The following is a 24137-nucleotide window of genomic DNA, read 5'->3' as shown; positions in this document are numbered from 1 at the left end:
GAAGCTGAACACAGCCCAGAGACCCTTAGACAGGGTTTGGCAGTCATCACAGGTTTTGATGGAGCTGTGGTGCTCTGTCTTTGCCTGAGGACAAATTGAGAGTTAGCTGGTGGTTTATTCCCTTTTCTCTTCTTCCAGTCTCTCTCCCCCCTCTCTCTCTCTCTCTCTCTCTCTCTCTCTCTCTCTCTCTCTCTCTCTCTCTCTCTCTCTCTTTCTCCCTCTCTCTTTTGATCTCCCCCCTCTCTGTCCTCTTTCTTCCTCCCTCTCCTTCTTCTCTGTCCCTTACTCTCTCTTTCTCTCTCTCTCTCTCTCTCTCTCTCTCTCTCTCTCTCTCTCTCTCTCTCTCTCTCTCACCATATGTTCTCATAGTCCTGGGCAGGGGGACCACACAGCAGATTGTTCTTGGTTTCAGAGGGAGGATGGCTAGACAGCTGGCCACTCTCTCACACGGCCAGACAGATGTTCAGGTGTTAGAGACGCGCACACACACACACACAGGAGGAATTAATCAATGAAAGAAGGACACTTCATCCCACCTCACCATTATTTCAACTAGAGTCTGTGTTTCTTTTCTCTAAAGCTTTGCTAACACAAAGGGCCAGCGTCTGCAGTCCACGGCTGCCCAGACTGGGCTGGGATGTGGTATTGATTCAGCCCAGAGTCCATCAGCGAAGGATCCCTTGGTTGTGATCTCTTGATGATGTTTACTGTGCGGAAAAGCTTCTCATGGATTCAGACCGAAACCGCAACTCAATCTAACCTGAGTCAAACCCCATCTTTCTCTCTCTCTCTCTCTCTCTCTCTCTCTCTCTCTCTCTCTCTCTCTCTCTCTCTCTCTCTCTCTCTCTCTCTCTCTCTCTCTCTCTCTCTCTCTCTCTCTCCGTTTCTATCTCTTACTGTCCTAGTGTACACGCACGCACGCACACATTGTTTCTGGACAGAGTGGTCCTATCCCAGGCAGACCTGTGGCCTGAGGGGACTAGCTGGGAGCAGGGAGACAGATCTTCCGTCCCCTGGCGTTAGGGGCTGTGGCTGCCCTCTCTGCAGTGCATTTGTCAAATTAAATCCAAGCCATGCTCTTGGAATTCTCCCTCTTTTTATCAGTGTAGCCTTTGTTCTTTGGTTGCAGCCTCATGTATAATGAATGAGGATTGGGAGGCTTATCCGTATTTGGCTGCACGGCCTGCTCTGTTATTCCCTGGGAAGGAGCTAATTTAGGATGGGGATAGGTCAGCAGGGGCTGCATTGGGAGCGTGTCCCTCCAACCTCAGGTGGAGGAAGCAGAATATCATTAACAGCAGAAATAGAACGGGTGATTGTGCACCTCGGTCGGAGAAGGACCCGGGTCCTTCATCAGAGAGATTGGACTGGTTTTGAGTGGAATGCTGACATTTCCCTTGTCTCTCATGGCTAGTTAGAGAGCACATACTGATGCCTTGAATCTAATACATGTCCCTCTTTCTCCACCTCTCCCTCCTCTCCTCCTCCACAGCGGGTACCACTTACATCTTTGGGAAGGGCGGGGGCCTGATCACCTACACCTGGCCCAACAACGAGCGTCCGAGCACCAGGACTGACCGCCTGGCGGTGGGCTTCAGCACCACCATCACCGACGGCATCCTGGGTCCGCATTGACAGCGCCCCGCGTCTCGGAGACTACATCATGCTTCACATCGTGAGTACTGTGCAGGCAGCGCATGTCTAAAGCTATCTAAAACCCTTAAGGAAGACAAGGAAAAACTCCCAGGAAAGATGAGATCGACTGTGCCCCTCCACAACCCAGGCCCCCTCTACTTTAGTTGGAGGACATTATCGATCGACCTTGATTGAACATTGATTGATCTAAGAGTCTTTGATCAACCTTCATGGATTGATTGGTGAAATTTCACCGATCAATACAGCTTTGGTTTTTCACTGGTCTCTTTCACTGAACAGTCCTTCTTAGTGAACTGTGTTATCTAGTCCGGGTATTGAACATGTTCTTAGTGAACTGTGTTCTCTGGTCCTGGATTGGGACAGGTATTAATATCCGAGTAGGAGATGTTGAAGTAGATAAACAGCCACTCCTTCCTCCTACTTCCCTACTTGGGAACGGGCATAGCTCATTGGTCGGGCATTTGACTGCAGAATCTAGATGTTGCAGGTTCAATTTCCCTGCCTATACACATGCATACATTTGCCTAAAAGGAATATATTTTTAGTAACAGTCTTGTTTTCCATGCGTCCCTCTATATTATCCAGCCCCAGCCAGCAAATGTTCTAGAACACCCCTGGTGTGATTAACGAATCAGAGAGCAACACACTTCTGCATTCTGCTGCATGTTTAAAACATGGGCCTTCATTGGTCAATCCCTGTGCATCAATGGCACATCAATATCTCACATGCAGCTTTAAGTTTTGACCTGTTTACATAACCATCCACACAGACGGCCGGCATGGCCGGATCGCGGCTCCTGCTCCAGAGGTAGCTTGCTGATCTGGTGTGAAAGGGATGTTCGGGAGGACAGAGAGGAAGTAGGATTACAGCAGCAGATTGCGAGTGTTTCTCTCCTTAAAGAGCTCTCCTGAGAGGCCGCAGCAGTGAGGTGCTTCACAACGCCCAAACCCTCCATCTGTTCAGCCTGGCCCAACACGCCTCACATGATCTTACAGTGCTGAGAAGGAAGGGGTGTGTGTGTGCGCGTGTGTGTGTGCGTGTGTGTGTGTGTGTGAGAGCAAGTGAGGGAGTGGGAAGCAAAGGGGTGGAACCCCCTCCTGCTTTAACCGCTCACTAATTGCAGAAACCTCCATAGGAAGAAAACCGAATGCATTATTTAACACAGATTTCATCTATTTCTCCTAGCCTGCCTGGCCAAGTCTCATATCTGTTGTAATTTGGCTCCCTGTCATTAACACCAAATGTCTTCATTTCTGCCCGTCTGACTGTGCGAATGGCTACATAATCAGAGTGCTTATATCCACCAGTTCAGACAGACGCCCACAACGTCTGTCTGATCTTCACCAACATGGCTATAGTAAACACACAACATGGGAGATCTCACACTCAGCACACCCTACAGTGTACCTCATAGTAGTAGCATCCTCAGTATATAAACACAGTTAGATCTTCATGTGTTATAGCATGTGTAGACCTCAGCCGGGCAGCATGGTATGTACAATCCCAGACTAGGTCGAATTGTTGTATACTTGCTGGTAATCCCTGAGTTAGTGGGAGATTATGGTGGTCATACAGATTGATGTTCTACCTGGTTCTACCTCCCTTTCTCTAATTCTCTTTAACCTTCTCTCTTTCAACTCAACTCAATGGGATTTATTGGCATGAAAGAACACATTCATTATAAATATATTGGAGTTGAGTTAACAGGAGGGTTCACTGATGTAAGACTAGACTGTTTTGTTGTGATTGGAATATTCTACTGGCTGAATGTGGAGTTTTTTCTTTAGTGATGCTAATGTTGATATATGTTGTAATGAAATCTGACAGGAGCGTGTTGACAACTTTGAATTCTCTCTCTCCGACTATCTTTTTCTCTCTCTCTCTCTCTATTTGTCTCTTTTTCCATCTCTCTCTCCCTTCATCTCTTTCTCTCTCTCTTGCTCTCTCTCTCTCTTTGTCTTTGTCTCTCTCAAGCCCAAGGCTTGTTTTGCAATCATGACTTTAAATTATGCTGTTGGTGTTCATTTGGCTGTCTGAAACAATTGCATGTTTAATAATGAGGTATTGTTTAAATAGTTGCTGCAAAAATGCTTTTTTTTTTCTTTGCTTGTACCTTTTTATTCAGTGTACAATAGTTAATTATTACACTTCCCAGCCAGAGAGAAAAAGGGAGAAGTTCTGAAGTGATTAACACAATGGTGCTGTGAGGCTACAGAAACAGGTTGGCTCTTGGGTGAGAGGCTGTCAGTCAACTATCACAGTCAAATAACACATTCATAATTTCTCCTACAACACAGTTATTTAAGACTCTCTTGCTCCAAGTGAGACACATGAAGAAGTCAAGAAAAGGTCTCTCTTATTTATCTTGTTTTGTTGATCTTGTTTATCGGCAGAGAGTCGTTCTGAGCAGATCCATAGTTCCAAGACAAGGTGTCTGTACTGACAGTAAAGTGTTTATTACTAACTTATTACTTCCTGATTGACCTTCTAATGGAGAGACCAAGACTGAAAGAAAGTCACAACATACAGATACAGTTTTACAGTTTATTTAATTTTGAGAGCGACATGAAAATAGTGCATATAGAAAAGCACAGCAGAAAATGTATGGAAGATTCATCCAGAAGTGTGCAATTGATCTGAAATGTAGAGTTTAACAGTATTTTGGTGGTCGGAGTCAAGGAACGGTCTGTATTTGCCAGTCACAGTATGTATACAGACACAAACTTGTTCCCTCTTGCATCAGATCCTGCTAGTCACTGTGTTGCGTAAGACTAGGTAGGTCCCGCTCCTCTTTCTTTCTCTCTCTCTCTCTCTCTCTCTCTCTCTCTCTCTCTCTCTCTCTCTCTCTCTCTCTCTCTCTCTCTCTCTCTCTCTCTCTCTCTCTCTCTCTCTCTCTCTCTCTCTCTCTCTCTCTCTCTGTCTCTGTCTCTCTTTCTTCTCTCTCTTAAATCCATAACAAACCTCCCAGCTCTAGGCCTGATGTGTTGGTCATGACTCACACGCAGTTTCTCGCCAGGGAATGTTCCATGGCTGCAGGTGAAGATTAGCCAAGAGGTGCCACAAAGACACAAACACACACACACAAACAAACACACACCACACATACGAGAGAGTGAGCGAGAGAGAGAGAGAGAGAGAGAGAGAGAGAGAGACAGTAGAGAGAACAAGGGGTAGAAAGAGAGAGAGGGAAACGGGGTTGAAGAAAGAAAGAAATAAAGGAAGATAAAAAGAAAGGAAAAACAGTCTACTTGAGCACAGACACGTTTGACAGAGTACAGATATTCATTCCACCTTCATGTCTCTAGAAGAACAAAGGGAGGTAGCTTGGCGTTTACATCTTCTGGTCTCCGTCAGCTGTTCACTGTTTCCTCACAGCCCTGTAGTCATGGCACACACACATCCAGCACTCTCTCTCTGCTGAACTGGATCATTCTAAAATCGATGATCCAAGCTATTACAGATACAGTAAATAAATAAAAAAGTTGGTATAGCGCAGTGGTAAGAGCATTTGACTGCTGATTGAGAGATTGCATGTTCAAAATGCTCTCTTGTATGGTGCTTTTGATGAAAGCTGTCTACTACATGGACACGTTACATCATCGAAACGTGCTCTGTCTATTTTGGTCCTTCACACCAGGATTAATAGATAGATCACCCAACAGCCTATCCTCCTTCGCATCCTCTGTTGTCTCCCTGGGGGAATCCACAGTACATCCCATAATACTAATACGTCTCCTTGGAGATCGCCAGTCTGTCATTCATCCACCACCTGTATGACATGCTCATGTGTGATCTGCAGCTGTGAGGGAGAAGCTGTCTGAACATGTTACCCTGCTGGGCAAGATCCCTCTCTCACACACACACACACACCTCCATCTCCACCACCCTGCCTTCACATGAATACATTACTGGCAATCAGGCAGGGGATTTTAATGTTGCAACGCCGGTGTAATGAATTCCATTACCATCTTGAGCCCCTGCTCTTTCCCTCTGACGGGAAGGAGAAAGAGTTGTATGTGATTGAAAACTCCTTTCCAGACAGGAAAACACAGACATGCCAGAGCAGAGAGATGAGTCACAGGACCTGCCCAGGGTAAATGTTATATTGCATTCTGAACCTGACTGCTGTCTGTTTGGGTCAATCTGTCTTTCATCTTTTGTGTGTGTGTGTGTGTCTGTGCTGGTGTGTCCTTATGTTTTTTGCTTGTGCGTGTGTGTCTCTGCACATGTGTGTATTAATGCATGTATTTCTATTGAGTTATTCTACCTCTCTGGAGGTAAAAAGGGTTGTGTTCATAACTTATGAATTCTGATAACATCAGTTTGAGTTGCAGTTTTTTTTATCAGTTAGTTTCATATCCCGTTTCCCAAAGGAAATATAGAAAAAGTCAGAAACACACTAACTGTAACAAAACAGTTTTACTTCAGCTGACTCACACAGACTCTAGTCTCTGGTAGACTGTAGCTTTGTCACAGTGAAAATGGAGGACAGTAGTTCATTGACTGTTCCACTCACACTGTTAAGCTATTGACATTTGGTTAGATCACAGTCTAGCCGGGCTTAATGAAGTCTGAATGCCGATCATGTCAAATTGATTCCTATTCAGATGTGTCAAGGAGAAGTATGATTCCTCTGGTGTTGAAGAGACAGCGCTAATGACCTTTATCATTTAGTAATGATGACACTCCAGGTATTCTGACGGACTGCTAGTCTCCCTGGTGTTCATGGACTCTGTGTTATGGAAGTAGGCAGAAGGATATTGGCACTGGGAAATCAATAGTTCAATTGTAATCAATAACTAGTCAACAAAACATTATAGGACATGATTAGGTTTGACAGCTCTCCTTCCCACCTCCCTCTCTTAGTTTGGAAATTCCCACACACTCTCCTGCTGTCTCTATTAAACACACACACACACACACCCACACACACTCCAACATTCTATGGGCATAATGTGAAGCCCTCTGACACTGCTTGTAAAAAGGACTGCACAAATAAGATTTTATTTGATTCACACACCGTCTCACAATATTTCATACACACACTTATATTCACACACACACTATCTCACAATATTTCATACACTCACACACATCCTCACACACGCACGCAATCTCATAAATCTTTCATACACACACTCACACACACACATAAAACACAGTCACACAGAAGGCCTAGCAGACCAGCTCTGACACTCTAAACATGATCTGAGAGTCTGTGGGGAGATGAGCCTGTCAGTCAAGCACAGCGATTCCAGGCTACACTGGGAATGGTAATATATATCTCTCTGTCACACACACACACACACAGTCTTTCAAACACACACACACACACACACACACACACACACTCTCTCATACACATAATATTTCATACACATACACGTATACTCTCCTACACACAATCTTTTATATACACACACATACACTCTGTGCCTGCTCATAGAAATAAGTAATAACAGATCAAGTTAGACAAACAATGTAGCATAATGATACATTCCCCTGTGGCCCCAGCCCCAGCCTCAGCCCCCAATCCCGGCCCCCAGATCCAGCCCCAGCCACTAGATGTATATTTCTGGGATTCAGATGAAAAGTGTATTAACGTTTTCTTGTTCTTTGACACAAACTACTGCAGTCTGTTAGTATTTCTCGTTCTGTGATGACACATGCCTTCATCCCCGAGTAATGGAGAGAGTAGGGAGGGACAGAAATGGAGCGGTAGAGAGAAGGAGGAAAAGAGGAGGATATTTCTGTATGCTGAACCGTATCAGGGCACTTAAGCTGGCATGCGTCTCGTAATCACGGATACGGTAGGAAACTCGCAAAGGAAATGTCACTTTGGTTTTTTCGGTTCGTCAAGTCAGCTACCACGGGTTCTCTCCCCGGACGTTTCACACTGTTCTGGATCCAATATGAAGTTTTTAGTTGTTTTTTAAAGAAGAAAAAATTATTTAAAAAAAAAGAAAAAGATTGATTCAGCCACTCAGTGCTCCTGTCATTGACTGAGCTCGAAGGTTAACCCTGACAGGAGGAGTCCAACATCAGCCTCATTCTGGAGAGGTGGCCTCATTTTCTAATTTCCTCCTTATACCCTCTCTGACGGTTTGTGGGTGTGATTGATGAGGTGGAGGGGGAGAGGAGAGGGGGAGGGATATCCGAGGGATTAGGGATCGATAGACGTATCTCAGACAGAAGGCCGGGCGCCGTCTGAGTGCCAGTGACACCCCTAAATCCCTCCACACGTCTCCCTGCCTGTCGCCTTGACAGCCCCGCCGCTCCCCGCCGCTCTCCTCCGCCACTGTCTGCTTCACCTGGGAGGGAGGGGGGAGGGAGAAAGGGGGGAGAGGCTGAGAGAGGGGGAGGGAGAGAGAGAGAAGAATCATGAGAGAAGCAGCTCGGTAAGGAGAGAAAGAAAGAGACAAATGGAGCGATTGAGAGAGAGAGAGAGAGAGAGAGAGAGAGAGAGAGACGCGTTTAGCAGATTGACTGCTTCTCGGATTATTGACAAAAAAGGAATGATGAATTGCAGCTGCTCAAGTGATAAACTTCAACATTAGAAAATAAATCTCCTGGAAAGTGAGAAAAAATCTATCTGCTGCTTTCAATATCATCGTCGGTGCGAGAGATTGGCTCTCTCTAAATGTATTCAGCGGGGATTAGGCACCTGCTGACGACAACAGCTATAAGTTTCTTTTTCCAGTCTTTCTGAAAATGAGACAGGGTAGATCAAACAGAAAAGTTCTCGCAAAAAAGCTCTTGCAGTTGGAGAGATGAAATCTCTGAGTGTGCCTGCACCGGTTTGACAGGGTTCCAGTTTGACAGGACACCAGTTTGTGTAGATTAATCTCAAAATGAACCTTAAATGGACTAGGATGAGGTGCGGCCTCTCAAACCTAAATCAGCCTGTGATATCCTGAAGAAAACAAATATGGTCAAGTAAGAAAAAAGACCAAAAAAAAGGAAATACACACTAAAATGAATAAAGGAGACGCCTGTGGGGATACTCAGTGGTTAGAGAATTTGGCTCCAGCTGAAAAGATCGCAAGCTCAAATTCCCCTCTGTACTGTCAGTTGCTCTGGCTGAAACCGTCTGCTGAATAAATATGTCCCGATGTCACTCTCATTCTGTTGATGCGGGTTGTTTCAGAGTACTATATCGATCTTTAAATGTTTTCCAAGAACATACAAGGACGTGACGTGTCTAAGTCTTCTCTCTATCCAACCTCTGTCTCACTGAAAACTCCTTGTGCCTCTGCTCTTGTGCAAAGGCACGGCTATTCTCAGAGAGTTCAGGTTTTCCAAACCTCACTTGTCTGCCCTGCATTTCCTGGAGTGGCTGATAGGGTATACGTATCAACCAATAGGGTCCTGACCTCTTTATCCTGATGCAACACATCACAAAGAAGACAGAGGCAATGAGCTGGCATCAGTCTGGAGACTTCTTCTGTTCTAGTCCTTGACTTATCTCCGAGGTCTACCCCAATCTGGCTGCCATGACACCATGAGTCAGCATGGAGCTAAAGGTGACCAACGCTAATATGTCAGTACATCAATACAGACACGACTCCCCAGCCTCCTGACTCTCCTCCATCTTGACATCACACACGTCCTTCTGATTGAGCCCCTTTTGATGAAGTGGACTGAAATATGAGGGAAAACATGGTTAATTCATCCACCCTCCTGCCCTCCCTCCGTCATCTTTTATTCATCCGCATTCTCTGGGAATGTTTCAGTCCGACGAGCGAGGGAGAGAGCCTGAGGGAGGAGGAGTCAGGGAAAGAGTGACGTGTAGCTTCAACCTTCCGGGAGCTTCTCTCATGCAGGACACAGACATGCATTAAAACAGGACGTGCTGATCATATTTCTTTTACAGCTCCCAAAAATCTAATTGGAAGAGTAAAGTACGTGTTAATATCAAATCCTTTCCTCAGTCACTATTTTTGGAATTTTCTTCTTTCCCTTCTTTTATTTCTCCTCAGCTTGCTGTGGAGCTGAGCAGAGCTCAACCCTGACACATCCACGACACAGAAGCCTGCTGCCTGGAATTAAATGTGTTTTTTTTCCTCAGATTTGCTTACTCGTGAACAGATCTGACCTTCCAGCGTCGGCTGTTTTTCCGACAGGCTTCTGCATGGACTCCAATTAAAGCAATTCGGAGCCGAGAAGGACCCGATGAGTCATTACATATGCTTCTGCTTGAGTTCAGTTCAGAGGCCAGGGTCCGGGCCTCCATCCCCCCTCCCCACCCCCACTACCCCTCCTTGCCCCCTCCTCCTCTGTGGGGCTAGAGAGAACAGATGGGGGTTGGCATGGCATTCCACTGGATCTGACTCTGTCCACCACGCTCAGAAATACCATAGTGAGGAGGCCGGCCAAGGCAAAACAAATATTATTATACTTAAAGTATGCTTACAAAGTGTAAGGGCAAACATACTTACATTTAAGTTGTCAATAATAATGTGAATTTAAAAAATCAGTACACATTAAATACACTTCCAATTGTGTAGATAGCTCTAGTTTAATACAGTTAAATGAGATGGAATTGTACGTTTTTTTCCGCTTGGGGCGTCCTGACAGCAGGATACAGGATGAGGCAGATCCTGGTCTGACTACTCCTTGGTTGTGTGCGCTGTGTTTATTGTTGTGAGTGATGTTGTGTGTGTTGTTGTGTGTGTGCTGTGTTTGTTGTTGCCTTCAACAGAGCAAAGCACAGACCAGTGTGACAGCTGCCATGATGAAGAGAACTGTATACAGGATCTTTGCCAGGCAAGAAGGAGAATAGTCACTGGTACAGCTCAGTAGTGGGGCCTTCTACTGCAGATCAATAGGTCACAGGTTCGAAACCCCCTACTGTACTGGATAAAGCATCTGCTAAATGAGCACATGATTACAGAAGGCAGTGTTAGTCTTAACTGCGTGTGGTAGAATGTCTCTTGCCAGCCAGGGTCTACCCTCTTGACAAGACTTCAGTACCTCACATTAACACACACACAACCTTCAGTACCTCACCTTAACACACACACACACACACACACAACCTTCGGTACCTCACCTTAACACACACACACAACCTTCAGTACCTCACCTTAACACACACACACAACCTTCAGTACCTCACCTTAACACACACACACAACCTTCAGTACCTCTGTCTGCCTACCCCCACTGCGTGGTTATGGCTGGTTCTGCTGTGTGATGGCCAGGCCTCTAACACGCTGTCTGGGTCGCGCCTCAGCGGAGCCGCAAAGATGGACAGTGCCGGTCGGAACCTGCCGGTCAGACAGCACCGGTCTGGTGTGTCTAATGCTGCCTAGGAGGGTCACCAGAGAGCTGGCTTCTCCATGACAGATCATCTGACAGCAGGCCTGGCTCCAACCCCAGCAGCCAGCCACCCCATCAACACCCCCTGCTCCTCACCCCTCAACCCTTTCACCCCCTCCTACCCAGAGCTTCCTGAGGAAGGTAGAGATGGAGGGAGAGAGCTGGAGGGAGGGAGAGAAAGAGAGAGTGCTGGCATCATACAGCCCCACAGACAGGGAGAGGTAGGAGAGAGAGAGAACGTAAAAGAAAGAGAGAGATACGTGTTTGAAACAGATGGGAAACAGAACGCCCAGAGGAGACAGTAAGCGAGACTAACAAGAGAGAAGAAACAGAGAGAGAGAGATGAGGGGTGTATGTGGCTATGAAGTAAGGGAAAGGAAACAATGAAATGAGAAAGAGGAGAGAGACGAGTGTTGTTCTGTGGTGAAAAGCGAAGGGATGGAGAACAGCAGGAGGGGTGATTTCATTCTCTGTGTTCACGATGTGTCTCGTCCACCAAAGATTGTTTGGCTCTTTAGGGAGGCTGCTATCCGCCTCACTACACTCTGCCTCATTCTCTTTGTGACTTTTGATTGAGAGGTAAATACACACACACACACACATATATACACCCGCAGGAGTCGCATTTCTACAGTATGTTTGGGAGTCTGCCTCTCAAACAGTGTGCTTGAGTTGAGGATGCAGTTCTACGTGTAGCGAAGCAAGTGTAGCGGCAGCCTTAAATGTTTAAAACCCAACTTCTTAAATACTTTGAGGCTGGAGAAGTAGTGAGGCCGCCAAGGATAAATTAACGTGATTAAAATGAAAGCTCTTTGCTGTCCCCAGTGACAATAGATGTCCTCCTACCCTCCACTGCATTTAGTATGAAATGAGGTACTCTCAGACATCTGGAAAAAGACTCTTCAGCGGCTTCCATTTTTGGCTGAAAGACAAGCCTGGTTCTTAAGTGTCGTAGAGAGGGAGAGGAGTGGAGCGGTGGGGTTCAGCCCAGATGAAATAGTCCCGTCACTTACATACAGAACCTTGATTGGTACTGTTATATTGTAAGGAAAACATATATCCTGTATTTAGATAAATACACATTTAACACCACAGAAAACAACCAAAACGAGTCCCGTCATTAACCCTCATATCGGAATTCTTCGGGTCCGATGTCCACACAAAATCCAAAATATAAACAATAAATCAAGTAAAAAAAAAAAAATGTCATGCAAAGCTTCTCAGAAGCAGGAGCAGGGGAGGTTGTGAATGTGTCTGCCTGATTCATGGGACATCTAACCGAGCCTTTCCCAGAGGGAAGAGAGGAGAGGGAGAATGTTGTAGGTGTCTGATTAGCAGTAATTGGGTACTCTGAAATACAACGGCACCATCTTCTGCATCCCAGCAGCACAGATAGCGTGCTGCTTCTCTGTGGGCTGTCTTGGTAATTGTGTGAGGGTGTAGAGCTAGGAAACAGTGTATTCCCAGCCTTTGATATGCACTTATCTGTTCGCTGTTTCATATTATGGAAAAGAAAATTGCATAAAAAAAAATAATATGGGTTCCTTATTACATTTTGAAGCAATTAAGCGGTTGATAAATAAAGACGAGAAAATTGTTGAGAAAAAAAATAAATAATTATAACTAGAGAGGGTACAATTTCTGGGGAAATTGTAGGGTGTGCTTGCTTGCGTCGGTTGCACAGGGGTCCGTTTTTGAATGACATTTTTACAACTGATATTTCTGTATATTTTATATAAAAATGCATACTTATTATTTATAAAGATGACATAGATTTAAAAGCATTTTTTTTGCTGCTCATTTACAACTGAAAATACGAGTGAAGTGTAGAATGAAATAGATGTCTTCTCATTTCCCCTGCAAGAGGCAGCCTCATCGTTGAAACAAAACGAATAAATTGGGCAGACCGGTGTAAAAATTGACCTAATCTCTATGACTTAAACGTCCTTTTAAGTTTTTCCCTTCTCATGATATTTTCAGGCATTTAGCCTACTCATTGCATTCATTCATTAATAAAGAACCCCCTTTGAAGATTATTCTACGACGTTGCCCGGCAGTAGAAGATGGAATCGCGATTCAAACAGTACCATCTGCTAACGGAAAATATGCCCCCCAAAACGTAAATAAGCTTGACATTTATTTAGTGGAAAATCGCTCATTCATAAAAAGCTCACTGGTAGCGATCATTGTCAGTAACAACGCAAAATGCGATATAGCCCTGTGTGGAGAAGCTGCCCCGGTAAATTGTACTACTACGGCACAGTACTAGACTACTGCTGTGTTCGTCTTGGTAGCGATTGCGTTGGTTGAATTGGATTTAACGTTCCGTTGTACGGTTTAAACTGAAATTAATTATTTTCATGAACAGATTGACAACGTTTAGGCTGTGGCAATGAAGTTCAGGTTAGTAGTTAAATAGACTTTTGATTTAAGTAAGGGGAGTGCCGAACATGTTCTGTCGCCGTTTGACTTCCTACAGCTGTGTAGATGTTTTTGTAGTGTCTCGCGTAGGCTACAGCGTTGCAGTGAGCAACACTGGTTTGAAACCACAGGTAATGGTAATTTCACCAACAAATTGTTTACTAATGTCAGAATAAATCCTACAACGAAAATGTATATGTGAGGAATTTTTATTTTAATGATTGAAAACAGATAACGCTACATCATAGACCACTGTAGTATGTGTTGCCCGGGCAACACAGGCTAATGTCATGATGCTAATACTTCAGTGAAATAGTAGACTACTGTTTCCGAAAGTAGATGTACTTCCTTAATAATATCAGCTTATATTGTACATTACACATCACAATTGTGTGTCATATCACAAAGTAAAATTAGTAAATAGTTATCACCTGGCCTCTTTGCTTGTGGCGTTTCTGCAGCTTCCTTGCAGTAAAGCTATAGTTAGCCTAGCTATCTCCCAGAAGTTAACGAGCTGCTAAACTAATATTCTGCTAGAGGTAGTCACGCGAGTTTTCGTGACGTTAGTGACGTAAGTAGCGTCATTGACTGTGGTTAGCAAGTTAGCCACCGTTAGCTTCACTTTTCGACACAAAAACGTAATTTCTACTTAAACCGTGCAACGGAACGTAAATCCCAATACAAGCAACTCAATCGGTACCAGGACGAAACGTTTGACACCTAGGTTGTCTATGTAGGCCAAATATTGACTGAGTTTTAGGGGGGCAAAAAGAATAATAATAATATATATGTGAGAGAACAAAGGTTGTGCCCTTGCCGAAGGCAAAGCACACCCAATGAATAATTGACAGGGTGGAACAAGGGTGGGAAATGAAGAAACAACTTGAATTTGAATTGATTTGTTTGCCGTAAATTAAACCACACATTGAAGCCATTTTACATGGTCAGACCACAGAGGTGGAGTGTGAGCTTTCAGCAGATAGGCAAGATAAGATTTGAAGACAGCTTGGCCCTAAAATGTCTTAAGAAGTAGGGCACTTACAATGATACTGCCTTAATGCTGCTTCAAGTGGGAGAGACAAGCGACCTAGATATGTTTCTAGCTCCCTCAATGCCTCTATTTCACATGACGTCTTCTCCTCTTATTCCATCCTCTCCAGCACCTGTCTATCTGATCACAATTTCTCTTTCTCAATTTGGTTTCTTTATGTGCCCCCCCCCTCGCTCTCTCCTCTTTCTGATCTATCTATCTCTAGCTCTAAACACATGCACGCACACACACATGCTCACTCACACGGCACCCACACTCATAGCAGTGCAGCGCGCAGCTGACACATGAGAACAGCTAGGAGGGGAACTGTTCATCTCTCTCTAACAGCAGGGGGTCCGCTCTCTAGATTTATCTGAAAGGATGTCAAGGAGTTACACCCTCATATCTGTCTGTAAAATGATTATCTAATCTACTTTATAGCCTTTTCCCAATAGCTGCGATATATTGTGCAATATTATTCCTACTGAAGTACAATCCTATATAAATTGCTCTTGCTTTGCAATCTGCAATTTCTATCAGGTCACCCTTGCATGACATAAAGAAGGCGTGGGTATCTGGTTATGTTGATGTTTCAAAGGGAGTGTGTGTGAGAGGGACATTTTCATCATCATGGAGTTGAGCAGGGAGTGTTGAATAGCAGCTAACTAAGATGCTAGCCTAGAACACACAGTGCTAAGAGATAGTTGGCCTAGCACACACAGAGACAGCATTATGTTAGCAGCATGTCTCTAAACCGTGGAGTCAGGTGGCCGAGCGGTTAGGGAATCGGTCTAGTAATCAGAAGGTTGCCGGTTCGATTCCCTGCCAGGCCAATGACGTTGTGTCCTTGGGCAAGGCACTTCACCCTACTTGCCTCTGGGGAATGTCCCTGTACTTACTGTAAGTCGCTCTGGATAAGAGCGTCTGCTAAATGACTAAATGTAAATGTAAATGTAAACCAGCCCTGCAGGACACCAGTTTCAGGTTGGACTTCACTCAAAATAGCACTCCACATTACATCCCTGCAAGTTAATCAGCCATGAAATATGGCTTAGGCCCTTTGTCTATGGTCAAAGCATGGAGGTAATTGTTCATCCTCAGCTGATTTATCCCGCATAAAGAGGTTAACAACGAACCTGCCCTAGCCCGCAGGTTCACCTGCACTAGGTTAATTTGAAGGGGCTGTCAGTGGTAGAGTTGGATCTGATAGACCCACACTATGGTGAAATGAACAGGGATGTCAGTGGGAGAGTTGGGGGGTGATACTCTAAACCAAGGGTTGGCAAAAACGTAGTAGCTATAGCGCCATCACCACCCTTTCGTCACTTTCGTTAATTCCCGGTAAGTGCAAATAAAAAATAAACTTGGCAGCATGCAAATCGGTACGTTACCACATGCATTCATACCTAGCGATCCCTGCTCTAAACTTTGGTACGAGTGGGAATCGAGCCAACATGCTCATGAAGTGTGTATCACATTTGGTGGGTTTGGTTGTCCCCCCCCCCTGCGCTAACTGAACTAAAGCAACCGCACGCTAACAACAATAGCCCAGACTAGCTTTGGCTGGAAAGGTCGGTTGGCCAACGTGTGCAGGCTAGTCCACCTGTGTGATGCGGTCGGAGTATCGTGCCCGACAGATGGGAAGCTGACGCTCTCTCTGAGGGCCTCATTTACTAACAGGATTGCGCCCATTTCAGACGTACAATAGCGGGTAAAGACATAAAACCGTATTTACAAAGGCAGCGCACTTGAGTAAAAACGCAGATTAACGATGCTGGGAGGGCATAAGGGAAAGTGGGCGTGTGCCGCAAAGAGATGGGAGGAGAGGTGTATTTCTTCCTTGTAACATGTTTATGTTAGCTGTAACTTCGTGAACCAATATTTCAATCTCCTGTTCGTTGAACCTTCTTTTTCTTTTCCTCAAATCACCCATGGTGGCAGTAACATGCAGGCGATTTCTCCCGTCTTTTAACAGCACGCTAATTAACACTAAAGGGCGGAGTAAGGCGCTGATTGCCCAACAAGGACCTGGTTTGATAAATACCGCGCACAATGTGGAAATACACCGTGCGCTATTTGCGGTTGGGCTAAGGCGCAGATTAAGCTGTGGTCGCAATGTTAGTAAATAAGGCCCTGAGTCTGGCCCGGGTCTTGCTTGATGTTCAAAGGCAGGCATCCACAGTGTGGTGTGTGCGTGCGTGTTTGCTGCTGTCTCCTGGACCTGGAGTCCCCAGTGTACTTTGGAGTGTACTTTGTGTACTTTGGAGTACCAGTACCTCCAAAGTACACTGCGCATTAATGCGCACCTCCAAAGTCTGCCCGATTACCCTGGAAACTCGCTAGCTACCCTGTGCTTCGGGTGTCGTTATATAAATTAACCCTTTCAAATCTCACCCTCCTTTGGTTTAAGTTATGGCGCTTTGATGGTTCGAGGCCTTCAGAAAATCAGTAGTGAACCCTGAGGGTGTTTTTAAACACGCTGCTGGAAGCTCTGCTGTCATGTTCTCTCTGTGACTGAAGATGTGACTGCAGGCTCCAAAGAAACGGAGCTGTTCTCCTTGGAGAATCAGAAGAAAGGTCAAAGGGAACATTTGTGTTTCTCTCCTTTTCATCACCATTTCATCCATGTATCTGGGTTTAGGTTTTGCTTAGTAAGTCTAGTAGACAGCTAGGTTTTATTTTATTAGCCTAATATTTCAAAGATAGAAGGGGTGATATTTATTTCATTTTCTGTCTCAAACAATAGGTTGTTTCTCTTCATTTGAGAGAATAGAGCGAGGTAATGCAAGATTAATTCAGTCCTGCCTGATTTATGGGGCACAATCTTCGACCGTGAGAGAGACCCAAATTGAAATTGCTCGAATTCACCAGCACATTAAATTAAATATCTACAGAACAGATTCTAATTTGATCACCAAGCTGTTTCAATTTCATTAGCCAGCTCCCTAATGGACTTTCGCAGCTCTGTATTCCATCAAGCACAAATCCTATTCAGCGGCTTCTGCTTTAATGAACCCCTGTCATGCTAGCCGCATGCAGGCAGACAGGCAGGCAGACAGACAGGAAGGCAGAGAGACAGGAAGGCAGGCAAGCAGGTAGAGAGACACAGACAGGCAGACATACAGACAGGTAGAGACAGAAACACAGGCAGGCAGACAGGTACAGAGACAGGCAGACATATAGACAGACGGAAAGGCAGACAGGCAGACAGCTAGGTGAATATAGCTGTGTGTGGTGCTAAGCTTAAAGCAGTAGTGCTCCTTGTCATGACCCAGCAGAGCTGTTTAAGCTCACTGTGTCTTCATGGAGAGAAGGATGATAATAAATCTGGTGATTTACATCCTTGGCATCCCATACAGCCGCAGCAAAACATTAGTTCAACTCTCATCTCAACATTTACAAATCGCTGGTGGTGTGGAATATTAGTGATGGTGTGGCCTTGTGGGGCTTAATTGCGTTTGCATGCAACCTGATTAGGGGCGGGCTAGTGCTGGCGCCTGTTCTCTTTGTGTTGGTAATGATGCGGATGTAATAGCATGGGTCAGAACGGCAGAGATGAAAATATATCAGCCATGCTCTGCCACGCTTGTGTGGTTTACCGACCTTGTAATTATGCAGCGAGCATGGTAATAGCTTCAGCCACACTTTAATATAAACACCAGAAATGTAGAAATGAATGCATTTATTGGTGAGTGGAAACATGTGTAAACATTAGCAGTTACCATCTTGTTGTGGCTCAGACTGGAATTCTTTCTGTGTTTCTCAGCTGCTTTTCAGCTCAGCCATCGTGTGGTACTGTAGCAGAGCTCTCTTCCTGTCTGTCTACTTCTCTTCCTGTCTGTCTCCTTCTCTTCCTGTCTGTCTGCTTCTCTTCCTGGTGGAGTCCTGCTGAGCTACACTGTCAAACACTCTCTTGCTCTATGAACAGTAGTTCAGAAGTGCAGTAGCTGTATATTACAAAGGGAGATGAGCGGACCAGAGGGTTAGAGAGACTAGCGAGATACAGAAGGAGAGAGGCTAGAGAGAGAGAGAGAGAGAAAGAGACGCCAACAAGTTAGAGACCAGAGAGAGAGAGACTAGAGAGGTAGGAGACCAGAGACTAAAGAGTTACAGACCAGAGAGGGTATTGTGATGATTAAGAGAGCAGAAGAGTGTCGGTTCTCACAGGAACACGAGAGAGAGAGGATGAAAGCGATATTGTGGAGGGGGAGATGACTGCGGTAACGTTGATAAATGTTTTCACCAGACCGTCCGCCATTAGTGTCAGGGCCAGTTACTGCTCTGCACACGGACAAACAGGAAACACAGAAGAACCTAAATAATTAATAAGGCCTGACCCTGCAAGAGAGATTCATATTCCGCAGGACAGGATCAAAGTGCTCAGGCTTTGACATTGAGCAGAGGAGGAGAGGTCTCTCCTGGATTGGAGCTGCCGCTCCTCATGTTTGTATGAAATATGCAGCGGCAGCTCCTGGATGGAGAGGAGAGGAGAGGCCGGGTCTGGCGACGACCGGCACTCCTACACACTAACACACTGGCTAATGGATTAGCAAGGCATTGCCCAAGCAATTACCCAGCATTAGACTGAAAAATGTTTTTTTTGTTACCTTTACTTAGTCGTTTCTCACTCTGAAGGTGTGTGTGTTGGTGTGTGTGTGGGTTGGTGTGTGTGTTGGTGTGTATGTGTGTGAGAAACAGGTTCCTAGCTCCTCGTCTGTGTGAAGATGAGACTCCTGGGCTCTTAAGTGATATAAATATTTAAGTAGCGTTGAGTCGCCAAATGCCCTCCTTACAGCCCAAGGCTACATGCCATTATTAATGTTTAAATTAATTTGTTCTTGGTGACCTCAACTTTCTGGGTTGAATTAACTGAAGTTTGTTCCATTTTAGGGGATAACTGGAGCGATTCAGGCTTCAGTTAGTCTTGTGGTCTTAGTCGTTTTCAATAACTATAGTGCAGAAGCTAATCACTGCCTCCTCTAACAGTCTACCTGTCTCTGTCTGGCGTGAGACAGACACACACTGATACAAATCATTCTGTCATCTCTGAGTTATCTCTGTCAATTACCGTCGATGAACGGCTTGTTGTTGTGAAGGCCAGGACTATAAATCCCTCTGTTTCACTTCATCTCCCCCCGCCCCTGCATCGATTCCGCCTCGCCGGCATCCAAGATGGCGCCGGACCACAAAGGGATAATCTTAGCAGTTGATGTCGAATGAAAGTTGTATGTAATGGAACCTCCCACACTGGGATGTGTCCAGTTTAGTTGATATTGGATCTTTTGCCTCCCATCTGGGACTTTGAATCCTTTTTATGTCATTCACTACAAATACCACCACATGGAAAATGTTGAAACTGAACACCTTGATGAAGTCATCTTCATTCAGACTTTGCTCTGCAAGCTGATGTTAATAGTGCAGTTTCAGTACATACATGTTTGGCATCCTGCCCTTCTACAGTCCATCCACCATTCAATTCACTTTAATTATCCGGAAGGGATCTCAGGTGTTCAGGTACCTCTGTGTGCACAGTGACAAAAGAGGTAGCACACCTGGTGCAAGTTGACAAGGCCAGTAAGTATGGAGGGAAAGGGAGACACGCATACAGGAAGAGTGTGTGAGACAGTCTGAGTGATTCTCCAGCAGGGGCTGCTTCTGCTGTCTTATTGATTGGGACAGAATTGGATTGTGAGGTTTTGTAACCGTGGAGTCAGTGTGAGACTCCCTTCATATGTCCCCACCCAGGAGGTCACACACACACACTGTCCCTCTCTCTCACACACACACACACACGGTATCCGTCTCTCTCATACACACTGTCCCACACGCATACACACCCTCATACACACACTGTCCTTCACACACACCCTCACAAACACACCATCACACACACCCTCAAACACATGTTGTCCTTCACACACCCACGCTGTCCCTCATTCTAATTGCTTGTATCTCGGGTCTGATAGAAGGCGAACTCTAACGCTGGAAAAATCCCTCTCTCCTCCTCCTCTCTTCTCCACCGTCACTCTCGGCTGTTTTACGGAGAGACACTGACAACACACATAAACATGAGTGAGTTGTGTGTGTTTAGTGACAGACGGTTGGTGGGATTGAACCCTCTTCTCCTTCTCCCACTTGTGACAGCGTGGTGTAGCTGGACGTCCCAAGGTTGTCCTCTTTAGATCATCGTTCATCAGCACGGGGTGTTTTCACCCATGTGTCTTACAAACGTGTGTGAGCATTTTTCCTCGCTGTATTTTCTTGCCACTTGATGGCCGCAACACAAGTGCGGCCATCATCTTTACCAGAACAAAAGCTGTTCTCCCCCTTTTTAAAGGCAATGAGAGTCTGTCCCGCCTCTCAAGAGACAGGCCAATAAAAAAGCGTAATTGGAAATGTCAATCAAAGCGTGGGAGAGAGAGGCGGGCTGGTGGGCGGGCACTGTACAACAGAGGTGGTAGGGAGAAGCTGAACTTTGAAGAACGCTGCCACACACACACGTGTACACACACACAAAGCCAAATGTGCAGTGCCCTGAGGCATGTGACATTGGAGAATTGGTATGTGTGTGTGTGATTCTGATTCTGAGACAGACAGAGGTTCTGGTTGATGTGTATGTTTACAGCTGTGTTCTTCTGCTAGAGTATGTGTGTGTTTGTGTGTAAGAGAGACAGAGATGTATTTTATGGTGGTGATTTACCTTTGATGTGTTTAGCAGGCCATGGTCTGCATGTTTCATGTACCTGCAGGTCAGGTTGGATGAGGCGCGATAATGATGATGATTCAGAAGATGACGATATGACGAGTTTGGTTTTGGTCTAGGCAGCCTTTCTCAATGTCTTCTCTTAATCTGCTAAATGTTCTATCATTATCCTGAAATGCAGATGGTTTTTATACAGCACACATTGAACAAAGCCTTTTCACTTTGAATTCAACTCACCTCACCTCTCCCTCCCTCTTTCCCTTTCTCTCCTTCCCCCCCTTCCCTCCCTCTGTTAGCCCCCATATGAACACCATTCCGATTTTAACAGCGTCTCGTCTAATTAATGGCCTTTTACCAGTCTGTGAGAGCAGGATGCTAAGTAGTCAGTGTTCTATGTTCCTGGGCACTCCTACGCTTTTAGAAGATGCATTTTCCATGTTTTCCCTCTCTCTCCTCACTTCCTCTTTCATGACCCGCTGAGGTAGAAGAGCTTGCTGCGTTTTCTTCTCGTTGAGCTCATCAGGAAGTCCTGACACGTCGTGTCCTGAAGTGGGAGAGAGCGGACTTTGCTGCTATTTCGGGAGCTTGGCGTGCGCTCGGGAGTATTTTAACGCTAGCGCGGGTAGACTTGTCATGGCCAAGGTGTGCATTAGAGCTGTTGATCAAGGCTCTCACTCCCCCAGAGCCTGGCTGGAACATTTAAGGGTCTTGTTCTAGAAGCTTCCACACTGGTACACCTTCCTTCAACTTACTTGAACCATTTTAATGAAGTAAATTGCAATGAATTATAGGTGTTGATCTGCGGGGCATCTGTGAAGCCCTCTGTAAAAAAGCTTTTAAAAGGGCAGTACAAATGATTGATTTCATAAGAATTGAACTAAATTGAATTCTGTAGAGAACTTATTCTATAAATGTTATTGTTGAACCTTTTCCTGAATGTCTTCCTACTTGTGTCTTTCTTCAGCGTGTGTTTGGAGAGTGTAGTCTGTTAGCAACACTGTGAGTTCACCGGCTCCGGGCCCAGGGGTTAGAGGTCGCAAACCAGCCGACTTATCAGGTGACAGGGTGAGACACAACAAGCTGCATTTGACCGCAGATCCAAAAGTCGCAGGTCCCCCTCTGTATGTCGTTCCGGAAAAAGCATTTTATTTTGAAAAGCTCATGATTTTTTTTTTCTATAAGTGTGAAGTAGAACCGTACAGTCGCTTGGTATTAGGTAACATGTGCCAGGCTTATCTGTTCCCTCATCCATCTATTGCTCACACCAGCGTGGATATATCTGCTCTGGGTGTGTTTGTTTTACAACATCCCCCCTCCCCACTGGGCCTGGCAACTCAGGAGCATGTGATTACTCTTACAGCATTCCTGATGGGTTGTAAAACAAACGACCCTGAAAACATACCGCCTCAACATGTCACTCACCTCTGCGGCTTGTACAATGTCCCCTGGTCCATGAATACACACGCAGCTACAACAGTACATCACAATGCCATCAGGATGGAGTTAGCTGGTCTTTAAGAAGGAGGAACTTTTCAAATGTACTTGGTGGATGTGAGAGAATGGGCCTAGATTCCGTGTGTGTGTGTATGATAGTGTGTGTGTGTGTGCGTGTGTCAGTATCTGACAAACAAGTCGACAACCTCTCACTAATAAGTGCTTTGTCCTGTATGCCGTCAGACAGTTGTCTCCACACACAGCTGCAGGATAACAAGCTAGCTAGCGATGTTCCTCATGTCTTTGTACCGCAAGTCTTTCATACCTCAACAGCAGTAGTAAACAATATAACTTCCTCTCTGTCACTCCTTACTCTCATTTCCATGAGTCTCCCAACAGTGTTCAACTGTATTTATGTAGCTAATTGAGATGTTGTCGTGGTATTGTAGTATTATTTTTTGGCTCACAATGCCTGGTGGCTGAGATGAAGGCTAGTTAATTTGCAATGTGGCTAGAAAATACAAACCTTTCCTCAACTCTGACCACCGAAATACTGTTAGAACTATCTACTTCTGATCCTTGATCTTCTGCTGTACTTTCTACAACCATTCGTAGGTCACTTTGGATAAAAGTGTCTGCTAAATGAATAAAACATAACTATAAAATCTCCATATTTGATCAGAAGTATTTCTCCCTGTGTGTGTCCTCTCCTGTGTGCAGGACCAAGGCAAGGTGGGGGTGACGTTCAACATCGGCACGGTGGACATCAGTGTGAAGGAGCTCACCACCGATATCAACGACGGCAAGTACCACCTGGCCCGCTTCACCAGGAACGGGGGCAACGCCACACTGCAGGTGGACAACTGGCCAATCAACGAGCACTTCCCCACAGGTACCGCCCTCCTCTCCTTTGACCCTTGGATACTCTCTGCTCCGACAGCAGGGCTGCGGGAGCCGATAGCTTCGTCCGAACCCACTGGACACGCCTTGGGTTTAGAGGGGGGAGGGGCATGGAGAGAAGGAGGGAGGAGGGAATGAGAGGGATGAAGAGACGGCGAGGAGATCGAGGGAATGAGGGAGGGATGGAGAGGAGGGAACTGTGCTGTGTTCTCACTCATCCGTCCCGCTCATCCATACTCCAGTAATGAGAGAGAGGTTTGTAGGTGAGCCCAGTCCGACCCCGCCCAGTCTGACCCCGCCTCCAGGCATTTAGAGGGCACTGACTAGGAGTTTTGGAAACACCAGCCTCTGCTCTACCCCTTCCCTCGGAGAAACACCGTTTGTTATTCTGCGGAGCTCTCCAATGTGTTCAAGTGTGAACAGATGTGAGAAGTTAATACGCCCCCCCCTCCCTCCAGTCTTATTGGAGAGCTGGCGTCGTGCACGGACCGACGCACCTGTGAAGTCCTGACCAGGGCTAAGCCAGCAATCAGTACAACACATGCTGTGGCTCTAATCGTCCTTTCCATGTCCTGGCTCGGCATGTTCTCTGGACACCTGGCCCTGCCCAGAGAAGCAGGCCGAGCCAGTGTCTTTGTCTTGGGGGAGGTATTAGCTAGGCAGCATCTGGC

At 45.6% G+C, this 24137-nt stretch overlaps 1 protein-coding gene across 1 annotated transcript in view; it reads left to right on the top strand.

Annotated features, from left to right (window-relative positions):
• Window positions 1–24137, top strand: part of LOC134024473 (neurexin-3b-like) — a 186091-nt gene that overhangs the window by 126329 nt on the left and 35625 nt on the right. The window contains 3 exon segments of the mRNA XM_062466918.1: window positions 1493–1623; window positions 1625–1675; window positions 23287–23458. Coding sequence (XP_062322902.1) covers window positions 1493–1623; window positions 1625–1675; window positions 23287–23458 — 354 coding nt within the window.

The sequence above is a fragment of the Osmerus eperlanus genome, chromosome 8, assembly GCF_963692335.1.
Source record: "Osmerus eperlanus chromosome 8, fOsmEpe2.1, whole genome shotgun sequence".
Taxonomy (NCBI): Eukaryota; Metazoa; Chordata; class Actinopteri; order Osmeriformes; family Osmeridae; genus Osmerus; species Osmerus eperlanus.
The sequence above is the reverse complement of the archived record's forward strand: the minus strand, read 5'-3'. Positions and strand labels throughout refer to the sequence as shown.